Consider the following 17,458-nt stretch of genomic DNA (forward strand, 5'->3'; position numbering starts at 1 on the left):
TACTTCAACGAGGCCCCTCATATTACTCCTTTTTTTCAGTGCACCCTTTCCTGCCTGCCTCTACGAGGGTAATTGCATCTAAGAAATGTTTGAAGCATACTGTCAGAAAGGTTATTGCGTATAATTTGAGTTTAGATTTAATGTTGGGGGGAGCTGGGAGCTTTGTTAGTGGGATGGCTGAAGCCCTGAAGCCTGAATTGGAGCTGTACATGGGCCTGTATGTATGTTCTCTACTTTCAGCCCTGGTTTGCTGTTTGCCTTGATGTTCTAATGATTAATGTGCCTTCCTGCGCTGTTCACATGTTCCAGCTGTTTGCATTGATGTATTTTACCTTGGTCCCTCCTGAGCTCCAGGAAGCTTTAAACTATTTTGGCCTAGTTTGGAGGTACAAGGATGGTATTTTCCACAGTTCCTTGGTGTAAAGAGCATGGTTTGGTTAACATGAGCAGTTGCATGTGAACCCACTTACTGTATCATTAATCTTACAAATACATAAACAAGTTAGAGTTCAATTTGTGGCAAAATGGGATTGGTGTTTTTATGGATGTGGTTAAGACAATTTTCAAGTTTTGTTTAATTTAACCCTATAGTTAAATATTTTCAGGATTGTTAAATGTGTTTATGCCATAGTGACTTCAGCCTGTTAATGAACAGATGCACATAAGCAACTTTTTTATTGTATTTGAGGTGTAGTTTAAGGAAAATTCAATTCTGCTAATAGACTTTAAGTCATTACTGTCTGAGTAACAGTAAAAATGTGGTACCTTCAACGAGGCATCTTCCTCTGTTTGCTTACTGCCCAGACACAAAACTGAATATGACAGCACAATACATAACTTTTTCACAATGATGCATGAAAGATGCTTATCAAAGTGCTTTTAATCAGTGTATTAAGTTACTCAGTCTGGCATCATTAATTTTAATTTTAGTTTAATTTTTAAAGAGTTGATAGCTACATGCAAAGCAGTTGAGTTCAGTGGAACTTTGTGAATAACATGGAAAACCTAAGCAGGTGGCAATTGCTCAGTAAGACATTGCTGTTTGTATTGTATCCAGCGACAATCTGCTGAGCTCATACTAAAACATCTGAGGCTCTGCAGAAATATTTGTAAATCCTCAGGGAGGAGAAATTCACGAACCTCAAAATTGTAATAGCTTTTTCTGGCACTGTGCCTCCCATCCCTGCCATCTCCTCATGTAGCAGTCCTTGACTTGGCTGCTGCGATGAAGCTGTGTCTGGTGGGACACCTTCATCTCAGTCACATCACAGAGGTGAGTAGTCACAAAAATGAGTCATTTCATCCCTTACATGGAGAGACTCAAAAAACCCAGTGTGTCCCTCTCCCCCAAAACCTTTTCTTAAATAAACTTGGTTGTTTTTAGAGACAACTGTTTTTTCATCTTAACTTGTGCTGCATAGTAAAAGCTGTTTGAGAGGGGATGGAGGCTTCTCTGTTAAGTGTTTCAAGACAAGGAAGGCCAAGAAGGTGTCAGGGAGAAATGAGGCAACAGCTTTCAGGCAAAGCTATTGAGAATAGAATGATGGTGTTGGTTGCTCACAAGACACAGGCTTTACCCTGCTCCTCAATGGCTTGAGATCTTGACCTGTAAGTACCTGCTCTGGGCTCTCCTAGTTCTACTGGAGTCCCTCCAGTTTAAATGCAGGGAAGCTGCCTGGGAGGACACCTTGTTTTGCAATGTATGTGCTATCCAGTGTTCCAAGGTGTAACTGCAGGAACAGGCTTCTGGGTAGGAGCTGGTGTTCATAGAATGTGGAGTTGGTTGGAAAGTAGGACCACAACTGTACCAGATCTGCATCCACTTGGCATTGCTGTATAATAGAATAGTGGAATATTTTGCTCTGTTATTCTTTGTCCACAGCTTTTGTAAAGGAAAAGCTGGACAATCACCCAAACAAAATCCCTTGGGATTTTTTTTTTTAATAATGGCATAAAACTTAACAAAAAAAAAAAAAAACACAGCAGAAATAAAACAGTTTGGTCTTTGCTGCTGAAATATGTGCAGACTCATGCACATGCACATGACCTTGCAGACACATAAAGGTACAGGTGAGTAAATGTCTTGTCCTCCAGACATCTCTTGATCAAGCATTTGGGAGCCTGTTCATTCATGTGTCCGGTGAACCTGCCATCTCCTGGTTGAGAGACCAGGCATCTTCTCTCCATTTTAGGGTAAAGTAGCAGGGAATTCCCCTTGTTTGTGCTACTTCCCTTTTCCTTCTAATGCTGAGAATCGCGATTCCCATCCTGCAGATAAGGTGCACGTGAGAGCACACAAGGCTGGTGATAAGTCTGTCCCAGATTGTACCAGTGTCAGTATTAACAGCAGGGACAAGGGACGTGTAGTGAATGTGAATTGTGGTCTCCTTCACTGCTGAAGCCACTGTGGGGCAGAATCTCTCCCTGCTTCCAACCCCTGGGGACTCTGGATAGTTCTCACTCTAAGTTAAGGCACCTGCCCATTTTAAATGAGATCCTTTCAGAGCCAGCCCAGCTATTGCTTACTTTCTCTGCTGTGACTCAGTGAACCCCCATTTCACCCAGTTAGATGACAAAATTGCACCAGGGGTGGTTCTTGCCAGTTTTGCCCCTGCACCCACACTGGTGGGGCTGAGGGAGCTTCAGCCTTGGCTCCATGGCCAAGGCTCACCATGGCCCCTCACCAGCTCATGCAGGAAAAGCAGGGAATGCAGCAGAACTTGGGAGAGCTTGCCACAAATTTGTTTTTTGCTAACTATGACATTCACCTCATTTTGAAATATCATGATTCACAGCCTAATGAATGCAAAAATCCTGTCTTTTTGTGGTCATTTAATCCCTCTCTGTGTTTTGGTTTTTCCCCTTTGTTCTTCTAGAGTATTTGAAGAAGAAGCCACTCAGGCCAGAAGTCTCTGAGGCCTACAAAAGACTGAAGAGCACCGTAGACAAATGCCTGTCCATGAGTAGCTACTCAGAAGTGAACCTTGGCAAACTCTTCACCATCAGTATAGGAAGATCTGTGGGAGAGTCCAATAATGAAAGACAGTGATTGATTAAAAATGGAGGGAGCCTAGTCCCTTGTTTATCAGTAATGATCTCTTCAACAATACTCTATTTCAGTATGTACAATGATGTTTTAATAATCTTGTCTCTTTGGAGGAGGAAAAATGGGAGATAAAACAGGATGTATGATTCTCGTGGACATGAAGTATTCAAGGTGTTTTTATCCTCCTTTCTTTTCTTCATTGAGAAACCAGGGTTATTAAAATACGGAGTAGTTGATTTTTGCAATATATTTTGTTGTGTATTTAGACCTATGAGGGAAAAAGGGGTGGGGGAATTGCTGCTTTAATTGGATAATTCCCAGTGAGAGTTGCTGGAATGTAAGTGATCCTAGACTTTGCTCCAGGGTATTTACTAGAGGTGCTCTCAGGAAGCGAGGTTAGTAGAGGTCTCAGTAGGAGCACTAATGTTTTGCCTTTTCACAGTTTATCTTCTTCCTGATCATAAACATACCAATTAAAAACAATACTAAACCTAAATGCATTTAAATGTCCTATTACCTTCTGAACAGAGGTAGGGATGCTTTACTTTGAAATTCATTAGAGACTGAAACCTGGAGGTGCTAAAAATAGGGACTATCTTTTTATTAGGAGTCTTTCCAAGCATCTTTAAGCATAGTATTTTGCCACGTTGGAAATTTCTGTGTGGATGTAAAGACAATGCACATGAACAAAACCCTTTTCACACAGAGGATACAAATCTGTTTCATTTCTTTCCATGAAAATTATTTGAAAGTAAGCAATCGATAGGGAGAAATATTTTTGGGATGACATTGTAACCAATAACGGGAATGGAAAGCAGCAAATCATAGTTACTGTTCTGTAATAATTACTGTGTTGGAGGTTTTAGTTTTTACAAACAAATTGTATTTTTCATTTACTTCTGATAAAACGACAAGCAGATATGACAAGAGAAGAAATTTGGGTACATGCTTTTGTACACAAAATATTGTTTTACTCATGTTCACCGTTAAGTTTGCAATGTGATATATTAATGTATGGTTATAAAAATTTGCTTTTAAACAGTATAAAATGTAAAGTTTTTTTCACACTTGAAGGAAAAAAATAAAGTTTTCTAGTAAAAGAGAATTTGATTCTATGATCTGATGGTTGAAAATAGTCCATGCTAGGTCATATTACTGTGGACTTTTCCTGGTCTTACAGAATTGCTTGTGTGTCTGTTTTTAAGATGACCAACCATTAACAAAGGGAGCTTGAAGAAAAAGTAAGAGCATCAGCATGAACATGTTGGGCACTGTAAGTAAATGTGGCTGTTTGCGTTAAGAGTATTTTAGGATACTCATTTGTCCCTAAAGTGGCATTTGGAAGAGGCTGTCTGTCAGTATGGGTAGTGTCTCTTTGAATATGCCTGATACACAGTCATCTTCCTAGCAACTTTTGGAGCTAAATCCTTTCATTTCTACTCACATGGAATCACTGCAGTGAGAAATGGAACCTACTCAGTCTCTGGTATCATGCAGGTGTTGTCCCACCCTGGTGAGCTATCAATCCTTCCCAATGTGTTTAGTTGGGTTAATACTGTAAAACAGACTTTATTTGGAGTCTCCTCTTGGAAAGAAGATGTTGCTGCCAAGATGACATACTGAAGTTACAGAACTTCAAGAGATCCTGGTTTCTTGTAAATTCACACAGGGATTTTTAGATTTTTTTGTGTGTGGCCCAATTAGGATTATGAAGATATTACTGATATTAACTGGGTAGAATGCCTTAGGAAAGTGAAAAAGTGTGACCTTCTCCTCCAAACATTAGGTATACAAATAAAATGGATAGATATGGCATAACCTGACCCTGTGGCACTTGTATGTATCTGTATAATTACAGCTGAAGAGCCTGTTAATTTGCAAGTTTAGGGATGTTTAGATTAAATGAGAGTGTTGTGGAATGACTGTGTAGGGTGCAGCAGCACAGAGTGGCCCTGCAAGGGGCTGTTCCCCCACACACCGAGGTGGAGGAGCTGTGAGTGGCAGATCCCCAGAGCCCCCACCACCCTGGCCAGCCACAGTCCAGGGCGGTAGGGGATGGGAAATGAGGGCTTTTACCCCGAATGGAGGCTTTTTTTGATTCCTCTCAGCAAAGCTGGTCAGATCAGAGCTGAAGTCTTGGCAAGGAGTAAACCGGATTTTTTTTTCCCCTCCCCTCTCCCTCTCTAATCAGCTCTGGGCATCGTGCCTCGTCTTGGCCCCGCAGAAAGGCTGGGAAACGCAAAATCATCTTTATAGCATTTAATATTAAATGGAGCTGGTAAATGCTGCGCTGTAAATAATTTGGGAAACACTGAAGTTTGGAGGTTTGCGTTCTGAGGCTGGTCTGGCCTGAATCGCCTTCCCTTCCTTTCCCTCCTCGTATCCCCCTCCCCCACCCCGTGCTGTTAAAATTAAGGTTTGTGTTTATTTGTATTTATTTGCAGTTGGGGAAGAGGAGTGTTGATGTGTGGAACCGGTGGCCAGGTTTCGCTGATGACATATGCGATATGAAAAACAATTCCCATCCACAAACACGGTTACTGCTGTGCCAAAATCCCTCTTTTCGCCGCCAAAGGCAGTTTTCTAAGGCCGAAGCGGAGCACATCTTCCCCTTCGAATCCATCCCCGTCTTCTGCAGAGCACCTTAAATGTGCCTTAATTGAATAGTTCTCCCGCACCCTCCTTATAGCAGTTTAATAGATTAACTCATCTGTGCCAGCTTCAAATTTCAGATTAAAATTCCTTCATCCCGAAGGCAGCATTATCAGGTTGTTGGAGGCTGTTTTCAAACCTTGGTTTTGAATAGCAGCGGCTCTGCATTAATTTAACCACTAAGCTAATAAGTAGGTTTCGTTTTGTTATGCTAAGCTTTATTGCTTTTCTTTTGATCAGAATGGTGTTGTTGAGCAAAGCAGCAGACAAGGCATTCTTTGATGAGGGAATTAGCGCTCTATTCTTCCTCTATTATTCATAGCACAGTGGAATATGTAAGTACCTGAGGGTGTCAAAGGAGAGCAGGCTCTATTGCAAAGTGTTCGCCTTGTTTCTCTCAATAGCTGACTATGAGATGATAAACCGCTTAATACACTGCACTAATTGGATGAGAGCAAAAAGAGATGGGAATTAAGGCACGGCGAAAGGAGAAAGTGCTACCAGCCTTCATTCACTCTTTCACCACTTTAACAGCACCAAAGGAGGCACAAGCTTTCTATAAGCAGACTAGGGGTTTTGTGCGGAGATAAAATGAACCTGTTAGTGGATTCAGGTAATACACTAATTATTGCACAGTATAAATACCACTACTGGTTTTATAACACGGAGGTAAACTTCTTTTGAGAAGGTTATAGGATTGCTTGGCAGCAGTATAGATCCTAATAAGGGACCAGAGTAATAACCCCCTGGATTAACAAAATTGCTGCTTGCAGAAGTATGATTCTGGCTTTTACGAAGATTTCAGCAGAATGAATAAAAATGACTGAATGACATTTCTTAATGCCTAATGGCTTGATAATGATTCCCTTTTCTTTAAGGCAAAAATGTATATTTCAGGCTGCACTGTTAATAACGTCCAGGGAACAAGCCTTATTTTTCCGATAAATTTTTTTTCGCGCCTATGGTGGGTTTTTAGAACTCAAAAATACGGCTGGGGGCGGGCGGGGTTGTGGGTGTGGGATGTGAAACGCCGTGGGCGGAGGGGGGAGCTGCGGGGAAGGGTCGCAGCGGGCTCCCACGCGCGATGCTCGCTCCAGCGGCGCTTCCCGGCCGGTGGCTCCCGGAGCCGGGGTCGCCCCGCGGAGCAGCCTGCCGGGCCGGGTTGGGCTCCCTCGGTGTGCCCATGGGCTCTTCTCTGGCCCCTGCCCGCCTTTGTGGAGCGCTGCCGAGATCAGACCAAATCACCCCAAAAAAGTCCCCCACACACCAGCGCTCCGACGGCCCGTCCGGCCCCACGGCCGCTGCCGTCGGGTCCGGGGCTTGGTCGGGGGAGACCAGGAGTCATCACGGCCGGGGAAGGGCCGCGGGGAGTGCGGCCGGGGGGCTTCCCGCATTTCGGTCCCTGCTCCGTGGAAGAGGCAGACGGAAACGCTGCGTCCAAAAAACAAGTAAATAAAAAAGGAAGAAAAAAGAAAAAAAGAAAAATAAAAAGAAAAAAGACGAGGAAAAAACCACCCGGGGGGTGTTAAAGGAACAGGGAAAAAACGGAAGTTCACCTCGAGGAGAACGAAGGGGCAGGCGCAGAGAAACTTTTGTGACCCCAAAGGTGCGGGGGCCGTCAAGCGTTCCCCAAAATTCCTGTTTTTCTCCCCCGCCCCCGACTTTCGGCAGCGGCGGAGTTTGGGGCTGCCCCGTCCCCGCCCGGCGAGTGCCGGGGGAGCGTGGGGCGGCTTCCCGCGGTGTGAGAGCTGGCACCAAGAGACGACCCCAGAGCACCCCGCGGTGGGGAGCAGGGGGGACACGCCACGGTGCCCACGACAGAGAGCGGGCAGGTACGGCCGCAGGTGCCCCACCCGACCTCGCGATCCGCAAATCCCCTCGCAAATGGGGCTGCCGGCACCTCGCTTCCCCCCGCCCGAGCTCTGGCCGCCGCCCCAGCCGAGCGACCCGCGCCCACCCAGCCCCCGCGGGGCGGTCCCCGGCGCTGAGGTTGGCGGGGCTCAGCCCCGGCCACCCCCGGCCCCGGGCGCCCGCAGCGCGGCACAGGTGGCCCCGCAGCCCCCGCAAGGACTGGGCTTTTTTGCTTTTTCTTTTGTTCCTTTTTTTTTTCCTTTTTTTTTTTTTTTTTTTTTGTTAAACATATATTTTTGTTTATTTTCTGAACGTGGCACTTCTCCACCGGATAGCAAGGAAAAGTGTTAACAATAACGACATTACACGAAAAAGTACTGTACCATCGCCTCTTGAGGGTTTCAGAAACCTCTACAGTTAATAAGTTAAATAAAGAGTTTGTACATAAATATTTGTCTAGGAACCCTATTATATCTACAACACAGTAAGAATCTACAGAATGACAAACTTTTACAACACTACACTGAGTGCAATTGTTTTATAACATTTCAAATATACAAAGCTCTGTTCTTTTTTATAACAATGGTATGTACAGAATCAATAATCACAGTTTAGTGACTTAAACAGTCCATATTCTAGCAGTGTATTTCCCTTTGGTTTGATATAAAAACCTTGGTTGGTGTAGTGATAAAGAATATAACAAGAAAAAAGATATACCCTTTCCCCTAAGTGCACTGGTTATCTTACAGCATCAAATTTACTTTCAGTCTGCACTGGCAGCATCCTTGGTTAGCATATGCAGCTCATTGCAACATGTAAAATAGTTCTCCAGCGCTTCTAACAGACCAACTTAACATCCTAGGATGTTATTTTAAGAAGATGTGGGTAGCTTTCCCCCTCTCTTAGCTTCTCTATCGTTTTTTTTTTTTTCTCTTTCTTAATTACAATTCTATTTATTTCTTTTTTTTTTTTCTTGCCAGATAAACAGAAGGAAAAATACTTAGTGTACGAAACGCTAATATATAGTAACTTTTATTAGGGCTTTTTTTTTCTTTTCTCTTTTTTTTTTTTTTCCCCCGCCACTTTTCTTGCCCCCCTCCCCCGTAATGTTCACGGAGGAAATGGACACGTTGTACATCTCAGAAATGTACCAGCCAAGGAGTTACTTATTCAGGAGGTTTTAAGTGTCGTTTCACTCGTGTGAGGGCTGATGCGAGAGGCACTCTCTTTCTCCACGTTCCTAACTTGAGAACCTACTACAGTCTCAGCTGCTGGTCCTCTTTCTTTTTAAAATCATTATTATTTTTCCCCCCGTTTGGTCTTGATTCATGCTGTCTGAGGTGACCTTTATTGATTCGCGTATTTTCTCCCCCTCTCTTTTTTCTCTCCCCCCTAAAAAAACCTAACCCGCACCCCGCGGACGGCAGCCGTGCCTTAGCACACCTCTTTCCCCGTGCTGTTCCCCGGGAGGATGTTGAGCTGGGTGAGCTGGGCGGCGTGTTCCTTGGCCTTCAGCCGCAGGGCGGCGATGCTGGATGCCCGCCGGTCGGCGGCGGCGCTGGCAGGGTCCCCCAGCCCCGCCGAGCCCACCGCGCCCTCGGCGGCCGGCGCCGGCTGCCGCAGCAGGGCCGCGGCGCTGGAGGCGCTGCCCAGAGGGGACATGGTGGAAAAGAGCCTGCAAGGGAAGCAGAGACGGCCGTCACCGGCGCGCCGGGGACCGCCGGCTACCCACGGCCCCGGTCGCCTCCTTCCCTCCAAGCGCGGACGCGAGGGGCTGGAAATACCCGACGCCGGACCCGCAGAAGATGTTTTTTAGGGGGGAAAAATAAAAGGGAGGAAAAATCGCTGAGCCTGGTCCTCCCCGACTTGCCATAGTGCAGGCGGCGGGGAGGGGGATGCGCGGGGGGAGCCCCCCGGTCGTGGGCAGGCAGCGCTCGCTCCCCCCGTTCCCCGGACCTGTCCACCCTCCGCCTGCCCCGGCTCCGCGAGCAGCGCTGCCGGAGCCGCCCGGCGCTTCCCGCACTTCGCCCGCGGACTCTCCGCCTGGAGAAGCGTGAGGACGGAGCACGGCTCCCGCGGGAGCTCGTCCCGACACGAACCTGTGGAAGCTGCTCAGCCCCACTCGTGCTCGAGGCTAAAAAAAACTGTCCATGACGGACTCCACGCGGCCGGAGTGGCTCACGGCTTCTGTTCACGACGAATGGCCAAATACCAGCAACCCCCGCCCCGAGCAAAGCAGAGGCCACGCGTGCACACAGGGCAGCCCACGCAAGCGTTTAGTTTCTGCGTGGGAGCACCGCTTTCCGCGGGCCTGTGCATCGGGGACCCTGCCCAGTCCGGGCTCCCGCGACCGCCGCGGCCCGGCCGCCCCCACGGGGAACCGGCGGCCGCGCGGGGGGCGGGCGTGGGGGCTGCTCCCGCCCAATCAGCGGCCTCGACTCCAGCACGTGACCCTCGCGGCACCCAATCGGCGCGGGCTGCGAGGCGCTCCGAGTTTGAACACCGGGGCGGCCGCGCGCGGGGGTCCCGCGTGGGGCCGCGATCCCTCCGCGCGCGCGGCCCCACAAGCGATTCCCGGCGCCCTCCGCCCCAGGCCGCCCTCCCCCGGTGCCGGTCGCGCGTGGGCGGGCGGTACCTGCCGAAGGCGGGGCTGATGAAGGCGGGGTGGCGGAACACGGCCGCGCCTAGGAAGGTGCCGAGGCCGAGCGGGGTCCCGCCGGGGGGCAGCGCCGCGGAGCCGGGGGCGGCGGCGGCAGGCTGGGGAAGGCGGCGGCCGCGGCGGCGGCGGCGGTCCAGGCGGAGTCTAGAGCTGGGTGATGAGGAGGGAAAGGACTAGCATCAAGGTATGGACTGAGGGGGTGAGTTGCTGACAGGGGACCAGGGAAAGGCAAACCTGGGGGGTGTGTCTGAGCCCCAGCCTTTTCCCTCTTCCGCCACTTAGCCCTACGGTTCTGGAACCATACCTGAAAGCCAAAAGAAAAACCGGTTTTAATACGCCTGCCCGCGCCCTCGGAGGGGCGAGCCCCGCAGGAGCCCCGCACCGGCCCGACGGCGACCGCTCCTCCGCCGCCCCCGAAGCGGGATCACCCCAAAAGGGTGGCCACGTGTGTCGGGGCCGCGCTGAGCCCGGGTTGTGCCGGCCCACGCCGGGGGCCGACACGCGGCTTTCGGTGACACCCGCGGCCCCGTCGCGGGCCCTGGCTCCCGGAGGGCGCAGCAGTTCAACACCCCCGCACACGTTTGCGGCAGGTCGGCCGTGCGGGCAGCTGTTGGCGCGGGAGGCGGCTCCCGCAGCGCTTTCGCTGCTCCGGAACAGCGGCAATACAATTTCCCAGGGGGACTATGCGTGAATTATTCCGTACTCACACCCACACCGCGACTTTTTTTTTTTTTCGTTAAAGGACATATTTACAAATTATATCGTTTAGGGATCGTCGACTTTTTTTTTCCCTTCAGATTTAAAGAAAGGGGGGAAAAAATCGTAATTTCACTGACGTCTGAAACGAAGAAATAATTTGTGAGGCAACCAAAGCAGCAAATATAGATTTCAAGGCTGCCCTTTTAAGATCTATTTTATAAAAGTTAGTTAGGATGCCATGGCACTGCCATCCTTTCTCTCTTTTACCCCTCCCATTAAGCAAAAATCGTGAGATAAAACGGCTTTAAGCAGGAGAGAGGTAGAGGAAAATAAACCGTATTTCAAAGGAAAAAAAAAATCCCTTAATAACCAAGTGTGGGGCCATCAAACGCACCTAAGGACAGAGACTTTGAGAGAGGCAGACGTTTGTAAATCTTTTGAGGTGGGGGCAGAGTTTTTCCCGTTATGCTCGGCTTTGTGAGCTCAGCATGAGACCCTTCTTTCTGGGAAGGCAGAAAGGCAGCAGCGCTGCGGGTCTCTCTGTACAGTTGTTCAGTGGGAATTGATCTCCACGCACGCCTCTCTGGATACCCACGAGGAAGAGGCATTGTGTTCGTGGGGAAGGCAACAGCCTGGCACGGAGGGAGCGTCTCTCCCCGCTAAAACTCAATTAGCAAGCTGTCCTCGCTACAATTCCCCCTTATTGAATTAATAAGTCTGAGTACACCCAAAGGTAAACGAAGGGACTCTCATAATTCATATTCACTTAATTACATCTTCTGCCATGAATAGAGGAGAGAGAAAGGGGGTGTCTTTCTTTTAAAAAAGTTATTTAACTTTCCCATGACTTGTTCCCCTGAGCTGAAAATACTGATTTGCTGTCACATCTCTGTTTGACAATGGAGAAATGTGTCAACAGAAAGGAGGGGACAAATCTCATCATTAGCCCCTCTAATGCAAGAAGCTGTTGTGTATTAAATGAGCCATATGGAATTTATTATGCTTTATCAGCGCCCGATTTTAACTGTAAAGTGATTTGCTCAGCTTCAAACCCAGAGACATCTGTTTTCTGTTGGCAATCAGGGCATCCCAATGTTTATCGTCTCTTTGGTTATGAGACCCGGGTTGGGAAATGCACTCTGGTATGGGGCGGCAAACACCTTTAATAGCATTGCACTCACTCACTATTAGATCAATGCAGGCTTATTGCTATCAAAAATGGGAAATCAAATAGCATTAGCCAGCTCCTTGTGCAGGCGGAGAGGAAATCAAACAACATTTCGCCTTCAAATGGCCCTGTTTGTTCTAGCACTAAGTGGGCTTTTATGAAGCCCGATTGGAGATTTGATGGCAGCCAAATACCCGACTTGTGGCCGAGCGGGTTTCTAAGAACCGAAGCCCCGTGGGGGCCCTGAGTTTTAATCACACGGGGATTCGCCAGCCGATGGCTCGGCCCAGGCGGGGCCACCCTTCCCCCGGGCGCCGCCGAGGAACGCGCCGGTCCCGGTCCCGCCGCTGCCACTCACCTGCACTCGGGCTTCTGTCAGATCGAGCCTCATGGCCAGCTCCTCCCTGGGGGAGACACAGACGCCGCCGTCAGCCCGTGGCACCTCGAGTCTCCCGCACCCGAAATCCCGGTGCCCGAGGAGAGCGGGGCCGGGCCGCAGGCGGACACCGCCTGTCGCTGCCCTCGGCCCGGCTCCGGGCCGCCGAGCTGGGCACCTCTCGGGACTCTCGGGATTTGGCATCCCCTCCCCGCCGCTCCCCAAATTCGGCCGGTCCCAGCTGCAGCTGCCGTGTAGGCACGGCAGCCGGGCAGCTCCACACGGAGGTTCACATTGCCACAATTAGGGCAAATCGGAAAACAGTGTGGCACTGGACAATCGCTCATCAGCTCCGTGTCCCAGAGAGGACCATTCCCAGCATAACCGGGACCCTGCCGCGGCCGGAGCCCCGCGCCCTCCGGGCATGAAAAGCCCTGGAGCAAAACCCAAAGCCGTAAAAAAACACCAACGAAAAAAGCGCGGTATGCTCATACACAGCCCGGGCAGCCGCTCCCGGGGCCGGTGCCAGGCGGCGCCCCGCGGGCGATGCGCGGCTCCGAGGTCCAGGGAAAAAAAAACCCAGTGAACACTCCTGTTCCAACGCCCTCCTCGCCCCCGCACTGCCCGGGCAAAACAAACGAGAAACCGGGAGGGTCTTCGTGATCGAAAAGTGCGACTTTGGGGACTCAACCCCCATCTGGCCTTAAGGCGGGAGGGGGGAGCTGCAATTTTCGGTCAGCGCGGGGAGAGGGCTGGCGGCTTTGCCTCCCTGCCTGCACTTCCCTCAGAGGAGCCGCTGGCCAGACCCACCACCAAGCTCCCATTTTCAACGGGAAATTGCCCCCGAAAGTGCGGACGGAGCCGGGCCGGGCCCCGCTGGGCTCTCTGGGGGCAACTCCGGGCAGCGAGAGGCCCCGACGTGCCGGGCCGGTATTTTTAGGCAGCGGCGCTTTGATCTCTGCTGCTGCCGGGGCTTCCCCGGGCCCGGCTCCAGCCCACGAGGAGCGTGTAACCGATCCCGGCGCGGCCGCGGTGAGAGGAGGGGTGGGCAGCTCGTAAAAATAGCCCCCAGCGGCGGCCTTCAGGCGGGCCTGCCCGGGCTCTGCCGGCCCTGGGTCCCCGCTGAGTCCGGCCCTGTTCCCCGTCTCCTCCCAGCCCGGGGGTGCCCGAGGCAGGATTCACCTCCGGGGGCGGTTTGGAGGCGGGGGTGCAGCACACTGAGGCCCCGTCCCATCCCCCCGGGGTTCGCTCACTCCGCGCTCGGCCGGGGCCCCGGCGCCCGTACCTGGTGAAGACGTCGGGGTAGTGGGTTTTCTGGAAGGCCCTCTCCAGCTCCTCCAGCTGGTAGCTAGTAAAGGTGGTACGGTAGCGGCGCTGCTTCCTCTTGAGCAGCCCCTCCTCGGAGTCGCTGCCGGCCGAGAGGCAGACACTCTCCTCGCCGTCCTTGCCCTCGCCGTCCTCGGGGTGCAGCAGCAGCTCCTCCTTGGGGGACAGATCCCCGCCCTCCGCCCCGGGGGCCGCGGCGGCGCCCCGGCGGGCATCCTTCAAGAGCCCCCCGCCGTCCTCGCCCAGCAGCTCCTCCTCCTCGTCGTCCTCCAGCTCCTCTTCCTCCTCGTCCTCCTCCTCCTCCAGCATCTCTTCGTCCTCTTCCTCCTCTTCTTCCTCGGCGGCCGGCGCGGCAGGGCCCGGCCGCTCCTCGACGTGCGCGGCGGGGCTGCCCAGCTCGTCCCGGGCGGGCGGCGGCGCCACGAAGGGCGCGTTTTCGCGGTAGCTTTTGCTGCGGCTGATGCTGACCTGGGGCGCCTGGCTGATCTTCAACGTGTCCCACGGGGCGGCAGCGGGCACGGGGCCCGCGCCCCCCTCCGGTCGCCCCTCCGGCCGGTCCCCCCGCGGCCCCGCCGCCCGCGGCGGCAGCAGCCGGCCCCCGCCCGGCCCGTAGAGCCGGCGCAGTTTGGGGGGAAGGTGCAGCTCGGCCGGCTCGAAGGGGGGGCTGCCCTTAGGGGACCCTGAGCCATGAAAGTGGCGTGGACGGCCGCAGCAGTCGAAGGAGCGGGCAGGCGTGGCGGGGAGAAGGGTGCGGAGGAAAGAAAGAAATTAAGAGAGAAGGAGAGACACGGTCAGAAGGATCTGCGCGAATACAGCCCAGGGCAAGAGCTCAGTCCCACAGCCCTCCTTCGTGCACCATTTTCCACCACGTACCGAGACAAGACCCCCTGCCTCGTCCCTCAGGCTGGTCCCTGCCCGCGCCGCTGCTGCCGGCCTGGGAAGAGATTCCTCCCGGCTGCTGAGCCCGGCCCAGCGCCCCGCTCAGGGCCGGGACAGGCTGCAGGGGCTCCGGCAGACCCGGGCCTACGCCGGCAGCTCTCCGACAGGGGCCAGCGCCGGACCCCATCCCACACGGCGGGGCAGCGCTGGTCCCACTGCGCCCGCCCGGCATTCCTCCGCTGGCTTTTTTTTTGTTTTGTTCTCCCCTCCTATCGTCTTCCCCTCCTCCCCAAATCTGGTTTTGGTTTTGGAGGCAAGAATCCCGCCCGCCGGTGTACTCCGGGAAACGCGGGAGCGAGGCCGCCCATGAGAGCTGCCCAGCCGGGCTCTCCGCGGCTCCGGAGGGGGCTGCTCCCAACTTGGGGCTGGGGGCGGCGGCTGCCGGCGCCCCGTTATCACCGCCCTGGCTGCTGCCGGGCGCGGCCCCAGCTCGCTCGCCCAGACCCGTTACAGGTTTAATGCGAACGGGCGAGGCTTTCCCCGTACAGATCGCATCTCGTACCGGTTTATTTTGGCGTTAAAATTACACCTATATCGAAAGTAAGAGCAGCCTAAAGAGCTCGGTACTGGGTATCCGACCCCCAGGGAAAGAATTGTGACGAATTCCGGGCACGGCTCCGGCCGCGCTTCCTGGCAGCACAGCAGCCGCTAACGAGCACGGTAACGGAATAACGGCGGCCGCAGTTCCGAGGCGGCGCCCGGCCGTGGGTGCGGACGGGGAGCGGGGCCGGGGCCGAGCCGCGGGCTGTGCAGGGAACGAGGGACACACAGCCGGCCCTGCCCGACGCCGGAGAAACGGGACGGGACGAGCGGGATGGGACGGCGGGGCTTACCTTGCGCGGCCTTGTCGGTGTCGGGGCGGGCGGCGATGGCGGGCAGGGTGGGCGCGGTACCGAGCAGCCGCACCTTGCAGGGACTCCGCCGGCCCAGGATGCTGTCGATGCAGTAGGAGGACAGCAAAGTTGGCGATTTACTTTTGCACTCAGGGCGCTCGGCGCAGCTCTCCTCCGGGTAGGGGCCGCTCATGACGGCGGCGGCGGGGCCGAGCCGTGGGGCCGGGGCGGGAGCGGCGGCGCGGACGCCCCCGCGGCGCTGCCCGGTGCCGCCGGGACGCCCGTCACGGGGGGAGTGAGCGGCGGCCGCGGCGCTCTTGAGTCCCCTCGGCTCCACGTGCAGGCAGCCGCCCCCTGATTGGCTCCCGCCGGAGGCCGGGCGGCCGCCGACAGACGGCGCCCGGCAAAGCCCGGCTCGGACCGCCCCGGATCGGCGCCCGCCCCGAGTCACCGCGCTGCCCCCCCCCCCGCCCCGCCCCACCCCTCCCGCCGCGCTCCGCCCCCGCTCCGTGGGGGAGGCAGCCGCCGGGGACCCGCTCGGGGGAGCCGTCGGGGGCGGCCGGGATGGGCGGCGGCGGAGCCCCCGTGGCACGCCTTGCCCCGTCACCACCCCCTCGCCCCGACGGCGGCCCGCTCCCCGCCCGCCCCTTCCCTAGCCCCCGGCGATTCCCGAGCGGGATGGCGTGGGCGGTGCCGGGGGATCCGCGCCGTGTTTTCCCCCGGGCAGCTCCCGCCCGCCCGCCCGCCCGGCGCGGAGCTGCGCAGGGCCGCGCGCTCGCCGCGCTCGCCGCCCGTGTTTGAAATGCCGGGTCCGCGCTCGGGGCTCTCTGTGACAGCACCGGGGCAGCGCCTGCGGTGGCGGCGGCACGGCGGGGCCCGACCCGGCGGAGTGCGGGAGCACGGAAGAGCTTCCCCCGCGCAGGGCAAGGCGCGCAGCCCGCTGCGGTGCTGTCCGGCAGCCCCCTCCCTGCTCTGACAGCCTCCTTCTTTCTCCCCATACACATCTCCTCTCCGCCGGCGCTTTCCACGCCGCTTCGGGGCCGGAAGACCTCTGACGGTTTTTTAACGCTCTCTCCTTTCCCCTTCCCTGTTGGGCGGTCACAAGTTCAGGCTCCCTATCTGGTCAGTTTGGGCACAATTTTGATGGGCACGGTACAGCTGCCTGTCCCCCGCTCACATGTGCGCGCCTGATCCTGGATTCCCGCAAGCACAAACACGTCGGAGAAACTGCTCCCAGTCACCGCAAATGACCCGTTCGCTTGCTCGGGTGATGCCCAGCCCCGAGCACCGAAGAGGAGACAGCCCCATTTTCCCTGCTCATGCCACAATTCCCGTGCGGAACTGACGTCTCCTAATTAACCAGAGACAATTAAGAGAAAAGATAAGCAAGTGCGTGCGTGTGTCCGTGCTGGCGTGGGCAGAACGCCGCTCTGGCTGTGTCCACGCCCGTGTGCGCACACGCACGCACTTCCAAGCTCTAAAGGTGCGTGTCCGTCCGTGCCGCGCGGGGACAAACGTTATACCCAGAGCCGTCCCCTCCCTGGGAACGGGGTCCCGTAGGGCTCCTGCCCCTCATTCATCCCTCCTCGTTTCCCCCTGATCCGCAGGCCGGGGCGATGCCAGCGGGAAGCGCCCCGACGTGCGCGGCCGGCGGGCTCCGCGATCCACAGCGGCGCGGCCCCAGCCGGGCCCGGCTTTGCAGGGTGCCCCTGGCCCGGGTACGCAAAACTGCTGTTTGCCATCGGTGCTCAGCTCTAGGGAGCTTTCGCCATCCCCGGCACGAGTGGCAATTAATTCATTAACCCAGTAACTAAAAAAGATCCACCCCAAATCCCAAACCAACCAAGAAACAACAACAAAAAAAGACAGGAAGACTCAGGGGTGCCCTTGGCGAAGCTCGGCGAGCAGA

The 17,458-nt window shown here is 54.5% G+C and overlaps 2 protein-coding genes across 6 annotated transcripts in view; one reads left to right on the forward strand and one right to left on the reverse strand.

Annotated features, from left to right (window-relative positions):
- POLA1 (DNA polymerase alpha 1, catalytic subunit) overlaps positions 1-4,547 on the forward strand; it is a 187,722-nt gene extending 183,175 nt beyond the window's left edge. For 4 of the 5 annotated variants that reach the window (XM_039551768.1, XM_039551774.1, XM_010394517.4 and 1 more), the window contains one exon: positions 2,877-4,546. In XM_039551768.1, coding sequence (XP_039407702.1) covers positions 2,877-3,049 — 173 coding nt within the window. In that variant the 3' untranslated portion in view covers positions 3,050-4,546. Of the gene's footprint in view, positions 1-2,876 lie in introns of all 5 variants that reach the window. The other variant, XM_039551766.1, reaches the window with a different exon arrangement.
- A 3,377-nt stretch (positions 4,548-7,924) lies between these two features.
- On the reverse strand, positions 7,925-15,829 carry ARX (aristaless related homeobox). The gene is given in 6 exon segments (XM_039551790.1): positions 7,925-9,224; positions 10,185-10,291; positions 10,294-10,512; positions 12,434-12,479; positions 13,737-14,457; positions 15,550-15,829. Coding segments are annotated over 6 exon segments (1,527 nt in total). The 5' UTR covers positions 15,743-15,829; the 3' UTR covers positions 7,925-8,983.
- Positions 15,830-17,458: the final 1,629 nt, after the last annotated feature.

The sequence above is a fragment of the Corvus cornix genome, chromosome 1 (genome assembly GCF_000738735.6).
Source record: "Corvus cornix cornix isolate S_Up_H32 chromosome 1, ASM73873v5, whole genome shotgun sequence".
NCBI classification, from domain to species: domain Eukaryota; kingdom Metazoa; phylum Chordata; class Aves; order Passeriformes; family Corvidae; genus Corvus; species Corvus cornix.